At 43.2% G+C, this 15484-nt stretch overlaps 1 protein-coding gene across 1 annotated transcript; it reads left to right on the forward strand.

Annotated features, from left to right (window-relative positions):
* The first annotated feature begins 1784 nt into the window (after positions 1-1784).
* Positions 1785-14673, forward strand: LOC109869576 (Krueppel-like factor 15). The gene is made up of 3 exons (XM_031804095.1): positions 1785-2000; positions 4120-5395; positions 12806-14673. Exons 2-3 carry the CDS (start codon positions 4206-4208, stop codon positions 12972-12974), a joined length of 1359 nt encoding a protein of 452 aa, XP_031659955.1. The 5' UTR covers positions 1785-2000; positions 4120-4205; the 3' UTR covers positions 12975-14673.
* The last annotated feature ends 811 nt before the right edge of the window (positions 14674-15484 follow it).

Raw genomic sequence — 15484 nt, forward strand, 5'->3', positions numbered from 1 at the left:
ACTCTTTCATTACACTTTTGTACTGTTCCATAGATGTGGCACCTGACCTCAAGGAGCAGTCAGGAGGCACTTTAAATCTAGTTGTTTCAACTGAATATGAATTTACTCAACTTAGTTTATGCAACTTTTCACCCAAATTTAGCTCCACCATGAGAAAATGTATGCAAAAATTATATTTGGGCAACAAACAAAGGCTGAGGAACTTACCAAAAAACAAAGGCTGAGGAACTGGTTACCTAATAATAATAATTTGAAACAGCTACATTTGTGGTTGTATTTTTTTATTTTTTTATTGCAGTGTACAAATTGCCCATGCCCAGATCTGCTAGATTACATTTATTTTATGGAGCACAATCAATTTTAGATACAAACACAGATGTTCTTATAATTAAATCGATTTCTATGTGTTATTCCCTATGATTGCATAAATGTTTCCAACAGTCTCTATTCAAATCAAATCAAATCTATTGCGTTTTAGCTGCAGGATGATAAGAGGGCATTAATTTAATTGCAGTAGCTACGTTTCCATCCAATTGGCAACAGATTCTAGAATCCGCATAAAGAAAATGAGCATTTTCCCACCAGTGGTGTGTTTCAGGCAAATTTACTTGTTGCAGATAAATAACCAGTTGCACCCTCTACAACCACTGTGATTATTATTTGACCAGGCTTGTCATCAATGAACGTTTGAACATCTTGAAGAACAATCTGGCCTTAATGGCCATGTACTCATATATATAATATATAATAAAATCTCCACCCAGCACAGCCAGAAGAGGACTGGCCACCCCTCAGAGCCTGGTTCCTAGGTTTCTACCTAGGTTCCTGCCATTCTAGGGAGTTCTTCCTAGCCACCATGCTTCTACATCTGCACTACTTGCTGTTTGGGGGTTTTAAACTGGGTTTCTGTATAAGCACTTTGTGACATCTGCTCATGTAAAAAAGGGCTTTATACATAAATGTGATTGATTGATAGAGTACGTGATGACCTAGATTACACAACATTTACTTCATTGAAGTGTTTATGTACCTAATACAAATCTAAAGTTCAATATATTTCCATGCATTTTCAACTCAACCAATAGTTTTGTCACAAAAACTGTTGCATTAAATAGCAAATGTTCCTACTCTGGTCTTGGCACGTGCGCTATAGCCATCGGCTCGCAAATAGGCTAGTCTACGTGATGGTAGGCTAGTCTACGTGATGAAATTCATATGGATAAGAGCGAGAATATTTTTATTTGTCAAACGGCAGTCAACCATCGATCATCATGTCATCAGAATAATGTATTGGAAAGGAGCATCAAGATCACCGTGCACTTTCATCACCTTGTGAAGTTCATCATTATTGATTTAATATGTAGCCTAATAAACTGCATAGTTTCACGAGTCGTAGTGGGAGGAACACACACCATATCGTCGCGTGATTCCAAGTTTACTTTGATACAATGGTTATTAAATCAATATTTGCAAGAAATGGCGGTGGAAACGCCTTTATGCGCAAATATGTATTTAAAAACATTGTATCGAAGTTAACTAAAAGGTCCCACCTGCCGAACAAACTAATTATCTGTCGGCATTTACATTATTGCACCGACACTTCCTGTTTCCATCATAGCTGTCGTGTTTTTTAAAATATATATATACTGTAACTGTTGATGTGAACGTGGTTAGTCTGTCTGTAGAGAGTTTATTGACGACAAATTTGGAGCCCAGCCTCCAAGCGTTGTCAACCAATACTAAGAGCAGAGCAGACGAGCCTTCATAAACCTACTGCCAACCCCTTATTTTATTTATAAGCTACACAGCACCAATCATGTAACGGTGTACTACTACCACAGTAGATCGTAGCTCCAGCTCTACGGCTCGGCATTGCGATGAGAGGCTCCTCTCAAGGGGTTATCCACAACCCTATTGACTATTGACGTCATCTCGCCACCGGAGAAGTGATCTCTTACTAAGACTTGGTGAAAGGACAACATTTCTCTCGATACATAAAGGTAAGTGTATAATCGATGCCGTAAATAGTGTTTAACATGGGAAGTGATGGTAGAAAACGCATATTGGTGCGTGAGTCTTCCGGTGCGCTCCCTCGACCATCGCTGCACTGGACATTACAACATGTTTACGTCGAGAGGACGCATGGTGCTCCATGCTTTCTGCCTTTCTGCACACAGTAGGGGAAAACTGCTACGTCGAATGAACAGGCTTATGCTGAGTAATGTGCACTGTATAGTGTAAGGACATATTTTTCACCGTAGATATGCGCATCAAAATGGCACTACTTTGGATAGGCTATATTTTAGATGCATAGGTTATTGCATTCAACTAGAAAAATGTTTCTCACAGAAAGGGAATGAGGGAGACTGTCACATGGGTTAGGCCTACAGTGTACATGTCTTTAACACTGCCTACACCATAGTTGTCTAGTTGTTACCATTTTATCTGCTATGTATTTTTAAATCATGTTTTGGTTTAATCAAATAGGCTACTAGTATGACAGAAGTTAATTCCACCCAGCCCGATCCATTCAAAGTATTGGTTGTAGCCAAGTCAACGCTGTCAACGCTTTTATGATGTGCAGGTTATTATCGGTCAAATCACTGAAGGCTCTAGGTCTACGGAAGGGGGCGCTCAACTAGTTTCAAGCACCCACATTTAGTACAGTGTAATACAGTTAAGTTTGAATAATGATTCAAGCCAATGGCAGATAATCATTGCCAACAAAATCTCTCCGATTTTACAGACAAGTTTTTCTTACATTTGCCCAAGGAAAATACCAAGTGGATATTACTTGGAAGACAAAATACACCATGTAAATCCTCACTTATCACATATAAAACATATTATTGAAATGAATAGTGGAAAAATAAGTTGCCCATTACTTGATGATAAAATGCACTGAAATGTGTGGTTAAGCAAGCCTATTATTTGAAGCTGACAAGTTAAGTTGACAGCAGCTGTTGCCTGCCCTGTAGTAACCTACGGGAATTAGACTAGGCCTACTATTACACTAGGCTAGTATTGCAATGTAACTGGTAACTGCCAAAAATAATGGAAACACTTGAGTAAATGAGGGATACAAATTATATTGAAAGCAGGTGCTTCCACACAAGTGTGGTTCCTGACTTAATTATGCAATTAACATCCCATCATGCTTGGGTTCATCTATGAAAATGCTGGGAAGGCTATTATTTGGGCCGTTATTTTGGCTACCATGGCTATTCCCCCATCCACAGAGCACGAGTGTTCACTGAATAAACCATTCAGAGCATTGAAACTATGTAAACCATATGCCATGGCTGTCTCAGTCACAAGATCTCAACCCAATAAAACACTTATTGGAGATTCTGGAGCGGCACCAAGACAAGAGTTTTCCACCGCTATGCCAAGGTGCATTGAAGCTGTTCTGGCTCATGGTGGCTCAATGCTAAGACACTTTATGTTGGTGTTTCCTTTATTTTGTCAGTTACCTGTATATCTAGAAGAAAAGCTTTGTCAATTGTTGTGGTCATCTTTTTTCGACCTTGGTTTTTACGACCACGTGAAAGTGAAGTGGAAACATACTCTTTAAATTGGAACGGCTATAAGGACACACCTGACGTGCAAAACAACTCATTTAATAAAACTCCAAAAATCATCAACAACAACATAAAGTTCAGTGGCATTGCTCCATGCCCAAGCTGAGGTTTAATAAGAACCCATTCACCCCCGGCAGGCCAGCTAATATTTACTGTCTAAACCAGTTGCTCACAGCTCCTCAAGTACTCCCATCAACACACATGCTTGTTTTAGCCCTGGACAAACTCACCAGATTCAGATCATTGAGGGCTTGATGATTAGCTGACAAGTTGAATCAGGTGTGCTTGTCTGGGGTTACAACAAAAATGTGTGCTGTTAGGGGTACTGGAGGACTGGAGTTGGGAAACGCTGTTCTAAACCCCCAGGCAGTCTCATGCTCTGGTGCAAGAGGGAGTGTTATAGAAGTGCTATATAACTATCCTTATGACTCTTGAGTGATTGTTGTTAGCGGAGGATAAAATGATCTCTCTTTCTTGTAATTTTCTCCATTGCCATGCCATTTTTCACACATGATGGACATCTATTCCTCTTTTCTAGGGAGAAGAGGAGAAACTGAATAATACACTTATAACTAGTATAAACCAGAGGGGAGCTAGCAGAGCTGTGACTGGCACAGGACAGGAATGGTGGATCACTTGCCGATAGGCGAGGAGACCTTCATGTATTACGCCAACTCTCCGGCAGACCATCACGCATCGGACATGGTGACAGACACGGGTGTCTACCAGGCGCTGTCCTCCCCGTTCTCAGAGGACGACCTGAGTGACTCGTCCAGCGCCCGCTCCTGCTCCAGCCCTGAGTCCCAGGTGCTGGGTTCCAGCTATGGCAGCGGCAGCAGCAGTGGAGAGAGCCAGGACGGTCTCCTGGACTTCCTGCTCTCCCAGGCCACACTGAGACGTGGAGTTACTCCCTCTCTATCCCCCTCAGTACCACCCATCCTCCCCATGGGTCTAGCATGGGAGTCAAAGAGGGACCGCCTGTCTCCGACAACCAAAGAGGAGTGCTTTGAGTTTCCTGAGTTTCCAGCGGACCTGGATGATCACATAGGGCTGCTGTTTCAGCCCACCCTGGAGGAGATAGAGGAGTTCCTGGAGGAGAATATGGAGGTGGTGGCGTTGAAGAATGAGGCTTGCGAGGGTGGGATGTTAGATGTTAACAGTCAGGTGACAGGGTCAGTGCCTGGGCTAGCGCACTCAGACCAAACAGTACCTGTTGCCGGTGCTACTGACCTCACCACAGAGACCAAACACACACCAACATCCCTGATAACAGACTCCAACGTTTGTAGTGGGATTAAACAGGAAGACAGTGCTGAGACACCAGCATCAGTAGAGGGGTCCGGTGTGTCGCCTGTCATCCTGCAGATTCAACCAATCCAGATTAAGCAAGAGCCAATCCCAGGTGCGATACCAACACCAGTATCACAGCAGACCACCCAGCCCACCTCAGACATCAAAATTGCCCAGCTCCTGGTCAACATCCAGGGCCAGACTTTTGCCCTGGTGCCCCAGCTGATGTCCCCAGCTAATCTCAATGGCACATCTTCCAAATTTGTGCGCATCGCACCCGTACCCATAGCCGCCAAGCCCCTGGGTCCCGGGGAGGGTGGGCTTGCAGGTGGCCAGGCTGCAGGGATCCTGGTGGGAGGACAGAAGTTCCAGAAGAGCTCGGTAGCGGACCTTATAAAAATGCATAAGTGTACTTTCCCTGGATGTGCCAAGATGTACACTAAGAGCAGCCACCTGAAGGCCCACCTGAGGAGGCACACGGGGGAGAAGCCCTTTGCCTGCACCTGGCCTGGCTGTGGATGGAGGTGAGTGGGTTCAAGCACGTTATAGGTTGGGTTAGAGTCAGACTTCACAGGTGGAGCTCATAGGTATACTCAGTGTGGGGTTATTCATGTGACTATATGCACTGTGTGTTCAAAGTGAAGTCCAGGAGTGACAGGGTTGCTGTTCAGCTGTCAATGGGATGGTCCATCCAGGTATGACAGTTTAGGGACACCAGTCATTGTTTTAGTTGCAGAAGCAACAGAGTATGCAACCATCTCTGTTGACTGTGGTTGTATTATCTGAGATGAGTCAATTCTTCACAGAAGTTAACATGGTTATCAACTTCCTTTGCTGGCTGATTACTAGGGAGTGATATGATTCCATTCAAAGTCCATCCCTGCAGCTGTTTTGCAAAACACAGAGCTGAATCTTCCGAGAAAATATCATTAAGATTTACATAATTTTGATTGGATATGATGAAGAACTAAAATGATTAGTTTCCCTCATATAAAATCCATATATAATTTGTTCTCTTCTCATGCTCTCTCGTTGTCTCCATATCGGTTTGTTTTCTTCTATTGCAGAGTTTGAGATTAGATTAAGGCCTTTGAAGTGCAGGCAGACTTTGCTCCCTCTACAGTAGCTGTCTCTCTGTTTGCTCTCTATCTGCACTCTGTTGCACACTTGCAAAATCAAGATATAAAAGTTTTGGTAGCAAGCCGCACTATGACTGACTTTCTGGCGTACTAATTAGATTATAATCCATGACCAAATAGTGGACAAAGGAGTTTTAAGCACATTTCTTTGTTTCTACTCACTCAGCAAGCATAAAGCATGCATTTGTCCCGTATTATTCGCAGTTTAGTGTTTTTCGTCATGAATCTTGTTCTGGAGGCAGCTCTGCAGAGTGGTCACTAGCTGGCATAGCCACAAAGTTATCAAATCTGATTTTAAACCAAACCCTAACCATAACCACCCTGCTAACCCTGATGCCTAACCTTAAATTAAGACCAAAACACACATTTTTGTTTTCATACATTTTTACAATACAGCCAATTTTGACTTTGCAGCTGGCCTATCTAAGAGGAAATCACTCAGGACCACCAGGACAAGACTCATGACAATAAACGTCAACCTGTATATCATTCATTCACCAGCCAGATATGTAATCCCACAAATAGGAAATCCAACATCCAGTTAATTCTTCAACAACCAAAGTCCAACCTATTGTATGGACCATGAACTTGCTGCCCTTTGGTCTTCAATCCATCTCCCTAACCTCTTCACCCGACACAGTTGCACAACTAAATACTAAACATAGAATAGCTGGTTCTCCAGTCTGATAAGATTGGCAGTGCTCAGCAGTCTGCCCTGGGACAGGACTGCCCTGGGCCTGTTGTATCCAGCCACCTCCCCCAGGGCACAGTGTGGCCTTCAGAGGCTGCTCTCTGTCTGAGGGAACCCTCCTCCTTACGTCGTCCTGGTCAGGAAATGGAAGTGAGCTTGGGAAATTTGCACCTCCAGCCATCTGCAATTTGAGTGACTTATGTTGTAATGAAAGAAAGTGTTTTTGACATTCCTCTGATTCTCTTCATGTCCATAAAACCAAATGACACATGTACTATAAAGCTGTGGATCCTTTTGCGTTTTATCACACACACACAATATATACGGTACATGCATGCAGGCAAGCATAGATAGGCACAAACACATTTTAACTTTTGTACTCACACTTTCACGTCAGTACAGAGTTGCAGGGGAACATTGGTATGGGATTACTAGTGGACAGTATGTTTGAACCCAAACTGTTTATTGTGAAAACACCATGGCGCTCTGAAAAAAGGGTTTGTCTTGTTTTTGTACCCGATTCAACTTACAGTAAAAAGTTTAAAAAAAATAAGATATGATTATATTGTTCCTTAGTGTCCATTCTTCAAATTTTGAACTAAAGTGCTTTGGGGTTGCTGATTCTGTAATTGTAGCTTAATGAAGGTCCCAAGAGATGGATAGTTGTGTGCAATTGGAACTTCTTATGTAGTTGGCTGAAGTTGTTATCTTTTAGCAAAATTGAGGAGCCTTCATACTCATGCACTGAGTTACAGTAACACTGTCCCTCCCTGTGGACTTACATGAGTCACTGTAACACTGCCCCTCCCTGTGGACTTACATGAGTTACAGTAGCACTGTCCCTCCCTGTGGACTTACATGAGTTACAGTAACACTGTCCCTCCCTGTGGACTTACATGAGTTACAGTAACACTGCCCCTCCCTGTGGACTTACATGAGTTACAGTAACACTGTCCCTCCCTGTGGACTTACATGAGTTACAGTAACCCTGCCCCTCCATGTGGACTTACATGAGTTACAGTAACACTGTCCCTCCCTGTGGACTTACATGAGTTACAGTAACCCTGTCCCTCCCTGTGGACTTACATGAGTCACTGTAACACTGTCCCTCCCTGTGGACTTACATGAGTTACAGTAGCCCTGTCCCTCCCCGTGGACTTACATGAGTTACAGTAACACTGCCCCTCCCTGTGGACTTACATGAGTTACAGTAACCCTGCCCCTCCATGTGGACTTACATGAGTCACTGTAACACTGTCCCTCCCTGTGGACTTACATGAGTTACAGTAACACTGTCCCTCCCTGTGGACTTACATGAGTTACAGTAACACTGTCCCTCCCTGTGGACTTACATGAGTTACAGTAACACTGTCCCTCCCTGTGGACTTACATGAGTTACAGTAACCCTGTCCCTCCCTGTGGACTTACATGAGTTACAGTAACACTGTCCCTCCCTGTGGACTTACATGAGTTACAGTAACCCTGTCCCTCCCTGTGGACTTACATGAGTTACAGTAACACTGTCCCTCCCTGTGGACTTACATGAGTTACAGTAACACTGTCCCTCCCTGTGGACTTACATGAGTCACTGTAACACTGTCCCTCCCTGTGGACTTACATGAGTTACAGTAACACTGCCCCTCCCTGTGGACTTACATGAGTCACTGTAACACTGTCCCTCCCTGTGGACTTACATGAGTTACAGTAACACTGTCCCTCCCTGTGGACTTACATGAGTTACAGTAACACTGTCCCTCCCTGTGGACTTACATGAGTTACAGTAACCCTGTCCCTCCCTGTGGACTTACATGAGTTACAGTAACCCTGTCCCTCCCTGTGGACTTACATGAGTCACTGTAACACTGTCCCTCCCTGTGGACTTACATGAGTTACAGTAGCCCTGTCCCTCCCCGTGGACTTACATGAGTTACAGTAACACTGCCCCTCCCTGTGGACTTACATGAGTTACAGTAACCCTGCCCCTCCATGTGGACTTACATGAGTCACTGTAACACTGTCCCTCCCTGTGGACTTACATGAGTTACAGTAACACTGTCCCTCCCTGTGGACTTACATGAGTTACAGTAACACTGTCCCTCCCTGTGGACTTACATGAGTTACAGTAACACTGTCCCTCCCTGTGGACTTACATGAGTTACAGTAACCCGGTCCCTCCCTGTGGACTTACATGAGTTACAGTAACACTGTCCCTCCCTGTGGACTTACATGAGTTACAGTAACCCTGTCCCTCCCTGTGGACTTACATGAGTTACAGTAACACTGTCCCTCCCTGTGGACTTACATGAGTTACAGTAACACTGTCCCTCCCTGTGGACTTACATGAGTCACTGTAACACTGTCCCTCCCTGTGGACTTACATGAGTTACAGTAACACTGCCCCTCCCTGTGGACTTACATGAGTCACTGTAACACTGTCCCTCCCTGTGGACTTACATGAGTTACAGTAACACTGTCCCTCCCTGTGGACTTACATGAGTTACAGTAACACTGTCCCTCCCTGTGGACTTACATGAGTTACAGTAACCCTGTCCCTCCCTGTGGACTTACATGAGTTACAGTAGCCCTGTCCCTCCCCGTGGACTTACATGAGTCACTGTAACAAATCAAATCTATTTTTTTTTGTCACTTGCTACAACTACAACAAGTGAATATTACAGTGAATTGCTTACTTACCTTACTTAACCATCAATGCAGTTTTAAGAAAATATCTAAAAAAGTAAGAGATAAAATAACAAATGATTAAAGAGCAGAAGTAAATAACAATAGCGGGGCTATATACAGGGGGTACCTGTACGGAGTCAATGTGCGGGGGCACTGGTGTCGAGGTAATTGAGGTAATATGTACATGTAGTTATTAAAGTGACTATGCATTGATAATAACAGAGTGGGGGGGGGGGGTCAATGCAAATAGTCTGGGTAGCCATTTGATTAGCTGTTCAGGAGTCTTATGGCTTGGGGGTAGAAGTTATTTAGGAGCATCTTTGAGCTAGAGCTCCATTATCGCTTGCCATCCGTGCAGTAGCAGAGAGAACAGTCTATGGACAAGGGTGGCTAGAGTAACACTGTCCCTCACTGTGGACTGGAATCTGTGTTCATTCATGAGTGTGTTTGTACATTATGTTTACAGGAAAAGAGTTTAGGACACATTTACTGGTAGTTATTGTATTTCACCACAGTAAGACCGCTCCTTTTGGCCTTTGCCAGCTCTTATCAGTAATTACTGTATGCTACAGGGCTGAGATCAGGGACAAGCTCGAACAGAGCCAGAGTGTAGCCTAACTGAGCTGTGGAGGTGATGGGAATCATGGCTCCCCTCCCCATGCCTGGGTGTTCCACCCTGCCCCACAGGAGCTCCACAAGCAGCCTTACTGGCATAAGCCCAACCTCCATCACCTCCAAACCACTGCTTATATAACATAGTTTCATATAGCAGTTACAGTACCAGTCAAAAGATTGGACACACCTACTCATTCCAGGGTTTTTCTTTATTTTTTACTATTTTCTACATTGTAGAATAATAGTGAAGACGTCAAAACTAGGAAATAACACATATGGAATCATATAGTAACCAAAAAAGTGTTAAACAAATCAAAATATATTTTATATTGGAGATTCTTCAAAGTAGCCACCCTTTGCCTTGATGACAGCTTTGCACACTCTTAGCGTACTCTTAAACAGTGTCATGAGGTAGTCACCTGGAATGCATTTCAATGAACAGGTGTGCCTTATTAAAAGTTCATTTGTGGAATTTCTTTCCTTCTTATGCATTTGAGCCAATCAGTTGTGTTTTGACAAGGTAGGGTTGGTTTACAAAAGAAAGCCCTATTTGGTAAAAGACCGTCCATCATTACTTTAAGACATGACGGTCAGTAAATCCAGAACTTTGAAAGTTTCTTCAAGTGCTGTCGCAAAAACCATCAAGCGCAATGATGAACCTGGCTCTCATGAGGACCACCACAGGAAAGGAAGACCCAGAGTTGCCTCTGCTGCAGAGGAAAAGTTCATTAGAGTTACCAGCCTCAGAAATTGCAGCCCAAATAAATACTTCACAGAGTTCAAGTAACAGACACATCTCAACATCAACTATTCAGAGGAGACTGGGTGAATCAGGCCTTCGTAGTCGAATTGCTGCAAAGAAACCACTACTAAAGGACACCAATAAGAAGAAAATACTTGTTTGGGCCTAGAAAGATGAGCAATTGACCATAAACCGGTGGAAATCTGTCCTTTGGTCTGATGAGTCCAAATTTTAGATTTTTGGTTCCAACCGCCGTGTCTTTGTGAGACGCAGAATAGGTGAACAGATGATCTCCGCATGTGGTTTTCCCACCATGAAGCATGGAGGAGGAGGAGTGATGGTGTGGGGGTGCTTTGCTGGTGACACTGTCAGTGATGTATTTAGAATTCAAGGCACACTTAACCAGCATGGCTACCACAGCATTCTGCAGCGACCCATCCCATCTGGGTTACGCTTAGTAGGACTATCTTTTGTTTTTCAACAGGACAATGACCCAACACACCTCCAGGCTGTGTAAGGGCTATTTGACCAAGAAGGAGAGTGATGGAGTGCTGCATCAGATGGGCTGGCCTCCACAATCACCTGACCTCAACCCAATTGAGATGAGTTGGACCGCAAAGTGAAGGAGAAGCAGCCAACAAGTGCTCAGCACATGTGGGAACTCCTTCAAGACTGTTGAAACAGTATTCCAGGTGAAGCTGGTTGAGAAAATGCCAAGAGTGTGCAAAGCTGTCATCGAGGCAAAGGATGGCTACTTTGAAGAATCTAAAATCCCAAAAATATTTTGATTTGTTTGACACTTTTTTGGTTACTACATGATTCACTATTATTGTACAATGTAGAACATAGTAAAAATAAAGAAAAACCCTGGAATGAGTCAGTGTGTTCAAACTATTGACTTGTACTGTATATACAATAGCCTTACAGTTTCCTACAGGGAAATACTTCATATCAAAATCCAGGAAGAGATAATAGTTTGTTGGGTCCCTTTGTGACCCCTTCAGTTACAGTTCTAAAGGTAAGGCTTATTAGCTTAGAGGACAAGGTGAAGCTGAGTTTCGGTCAGAGACAACTGAATGAACTGTCTCAAACATGTCTCAACATGAAATAGTTATAGAACAATATCATCTTTGGGGTATAGAGGGTACTGACGCATAGCGTAGAGTACATAAGTAATATAATAGTATTACAATGAGGTTTCCTAACATCAGAGTAAGAAAAATGTACCTCACAGTCTTCCTGCCCAGAACCACTTATCTAGTTTATATACAGTGGCATACAGTATTTGTTTTAAACTTACTTCTGCCCATACAGGCCCATACAGGCGATCCTCTGTTGCTAATGTAGCCTAGTCATTGTAACCATTTTACTACTGTGTTATATACAGTATATGTAGCACCTACTATTCCATGTGTGTATGTAGCCATATTACCACGTATCTTGCAGGGATCCTTTTATTTAATCTCAATAGCACAGTTGCAACATGGTTCATGGTCAATGTCAATGGAATGAATGTCTAGGAATTACTTAATATCTCTTTAATCAGTATGTTACCATTGGGAATTAACACCTTCCTGGGAAAAGGGCATGCTTGCGATGTGTTAGGAAATCAATCCCCTCTTCCTGATTAAACAGCCTCAATACGCACACACACACACACACACACACACACACACACACACACACACACACACACACACACACACACACACACACACACACACACACACACACACACACACACACACACACACACACACACACACAGAGTCTGTCGTGAGTAATGAGTTAACCCTTTACCCAGGGATTAGAGTGAAGACCAAAAACAGATCTGTTTGACTTTTCTGTGAAGATGTGTTAAACCCAAATATGGGTAGAGCTATAATATGGGTAGAACTCTTTTTTTGAAGAGTGTTGGAAAGATCCTTTATCCTGTGTTGTGTAGTCAGACAGAGAAATGTTTGTTTTTTTATCTCAGGGTGGCAAACAGTTAGACTAATATGGCAAACAGTTAGACTGATATAGGACTCATGTCTTTTGTGCTCATGGTCTGTCTGTCTCTCAGGTTCTCAAGGTCAGACGAACTCTCCAGACACCGGCGCTCCCATTCTGGAGTGAAGCCTTACCAGTGTCCTGTCTGCGAGAAGAAGTTTGCCCGCAGCGATCACCTGTCCAAACACATCAAAGTCCACCGCTTTCCACGAAGCAACAGGACTGTGCACTCTGCAAACTGACCCTGTTGACCCCCCACCGGTCCCCCCCCCCCCATCCTGCTAGACTGAGGCCTCGCCAGGGGACACACAGAGAGACAAGGATAGGATATTTGTGTGAGAGAGAGAGAGAGTTGGAGGAATGAATGTGGGAGAGGGCATGTAGCAGAGGGGACAGTGGGACTGAACGTTCAAACAACGGTTAAGAGAGAGAGTGTTTGAATGTTTTGTATGTGTGTGTTTGTGCAAGATTGTGTGACGCACGTTGGTGGTGCTGTGATAATTTATTGGGTGATACAAAACAAAAACTCTTACTTGACATGACATCTTCACAGGTGTATTACGTCTTGTAAATAGCTTTTCTTTCATTTTTGGGGGTTTTGTCGTCATTCAAATTTTAAAGATAAGATTTGAGAATCGAACAAAAGTTTTGTTATGCAATGTATTTTTACACTGAGGTTTGAATGAATTGTTGTTGATGTACCTGCCTATAATTAATGCATCAACATTCCTTCTTCTCATCGCCTACGGGGGTTTTAAACTTTTACGACGTAGTTCTTTAAACCAAAACATTTATATTAATACTCAAGCGTTCATGTTGAACTACTGATCATTATCAGGATCATGCCATTATAAGCTACTGGCAAAATGTGGAGGCTGTCTCCTATTTTCATTACAGGAGCACTATGATGACTCGTGCCAGGTAAAAGGCATGTGGATCAGTTAACAGCTAACAGTGAACAGCCAACTGCCGTACAACGAGGTGCAACAAAAAGGAAATGCGCACATTGTTTTATGGTGCGTTGTTTATATGTGAACCGACTGGCCTTTAGATCAGTACTGAATAATTGTATGTTTTCTTTTTGTATATTTGTATACGTTAGCTGGAGGAGATGTTATTTTTTATTTAGTTGAATGTGTGTTATGTCCGTGACTCTTGAAGCTCATGCTATTTGAATATCATAATGTCATCCACGTGTCTGGCCTTGTAACTATGCAGTGCCTTCGGAAAGTATTCAGACCCCCTGATCTTTTTCCACATTTTGTTACATTACAGCCTTATTCTAAAATGTATTAAATAAAAAGAAATCCTCAGAAATCTACACACACACACAATACCCCATAATGGCGAAGCGAAAACATGTTTTTAGACATTTTTGCAAATGTAGAAATACAGAAATACCTTATTTCACAATTGAACTCAGGTGCATCCTGTTTCCATTGATCATCCTTGAAATTATTCTACAACTTGATTAGAGTCCACCTGTGGTAAATTCAATTGATTGGACATGATTTGGAAAGGCACACACTTGTCTATATAAGGTCCACAGTTGACGGTGAACGTCACAGCAAAAACCAAACCATGAGGTCGAAGGAATTTTCCGTAGAGCTCCGAGACAGGATTGTGTCAAGGCACAGATCTGGGGAAGGATACCCCAACATTTCTGCAGCATTGAAGGTCCCCAAGAACAAAGTGGCCTCCATCATTCTTAAATGGAAGAAGTTTGGAACCACCAAGACTCTTTCTAGAGCTGGCTACCTGGCCAAACTGAGCAATCAGGGGAGAAGGGCCTTGGTCAGGGAGGTGACCAAGAACCTGATAAGGCTCTAGAGTTCCTCTTTGGGGATGGGAGAACCTTCCAGAAGGACAACCATCTCTGCAGCATTCCACCAATCAGGCCTTTATGAGAGCCCAGATGGAAGCCACTCCTCAGTAAAAGGCACATGACAGCCCACTAGGAGTTTGCCAAAAGGCACCTAAAGACTCTCAAACCATGAGAAACCAGGTTCTCTGGTCTGATGAAACCAAGATTGAACTCTTTGGCATGAAAGCCAAGCGTCACGTCTGGAGGAAACCTGGCACCATCACTACGGTGAAGCATGGTGGTGGCAGAATTATGCTGTGGGGATGTTTTTCAGTGGCAGGTACTGGGAGACTAGTCAGGATCGAGGAACGGCGCAAAGTACAGAGATCCTTGGTGAAAAACTGCTCCAGAACGCTCAGGACTTCAGACTGGGGGCTAAGGTTTACTTTGCAACAGGACAACGACCCTAAGCACACAGCCAAAACAACACAGGAGTGGCTTTGGGTCAAGCCTCTGAATGTCCTTGAGTGGCCCAGCCAGAGCCCAGACTTGAAACTGATTGAACATATGCCATTCTTGTAGCGTCATACCCTAGAACACTCAAGGCTGTAATCGCTGCTAAAGGTGCTTTAGCAAAGTACTGAGTAAAGGGTCTGAATACTTATGTAAATGTAATATTTCGTTTTTTTAAATTTTATTAACATGATTTTGCTTTGTCATTATGGGGTATTGTGTGTAGATTGAGGGAATTTTATTTTTAAAACATTTTTCGGATAACGTAACAAAATGTGGAGAAAGGTCTGAATACTTTCCGAAGTCCTTTGGGGCCAATAAATATCTCAACTGAGTACAGAGGATCTATTTGAACATAATTATAGCACTTAGTTGGTGGCTGTATAAAATCTCCACAGCACATGAGCACTGAATGTCTACCCTGCCAATATGAGC

The sequence above is a fragment of the Oncorhynchus kisutch genome, linkage group LG24 (genome assembly GCF_002021735.2).
Source record: "Oncorhynchus kisutch isolate 150728-3 linkage group LG24, Okis_V2, whole genome shotgun sequence".
Lineage (NCBI taxonomy): Eukaryota > Metazoa > Chordata > Actinopteri > Salmoniformes > Salmonidae > Oncorhynchus > Oncorhynchus kisutch.

What these genes read in the sequence shown, in the direction of transcription:
- LOC109869576 (XM_031804095.1), top strand. Translation starts at nt 4,206, where the DNA reads ATGGTGGATCACTTGCCGATAGGCGAGGAGACCTTCATGTATTACGCC. An exon ending in TGGCCTGGCTGTGGATGGAG is followed by an intron (nt 5,396 to 12,805) that starts GTGAGTGGGTTC and finishes TCTGTCTCTCAG; the next exon opens with GTTCTCAAGGTCAGACGAAC.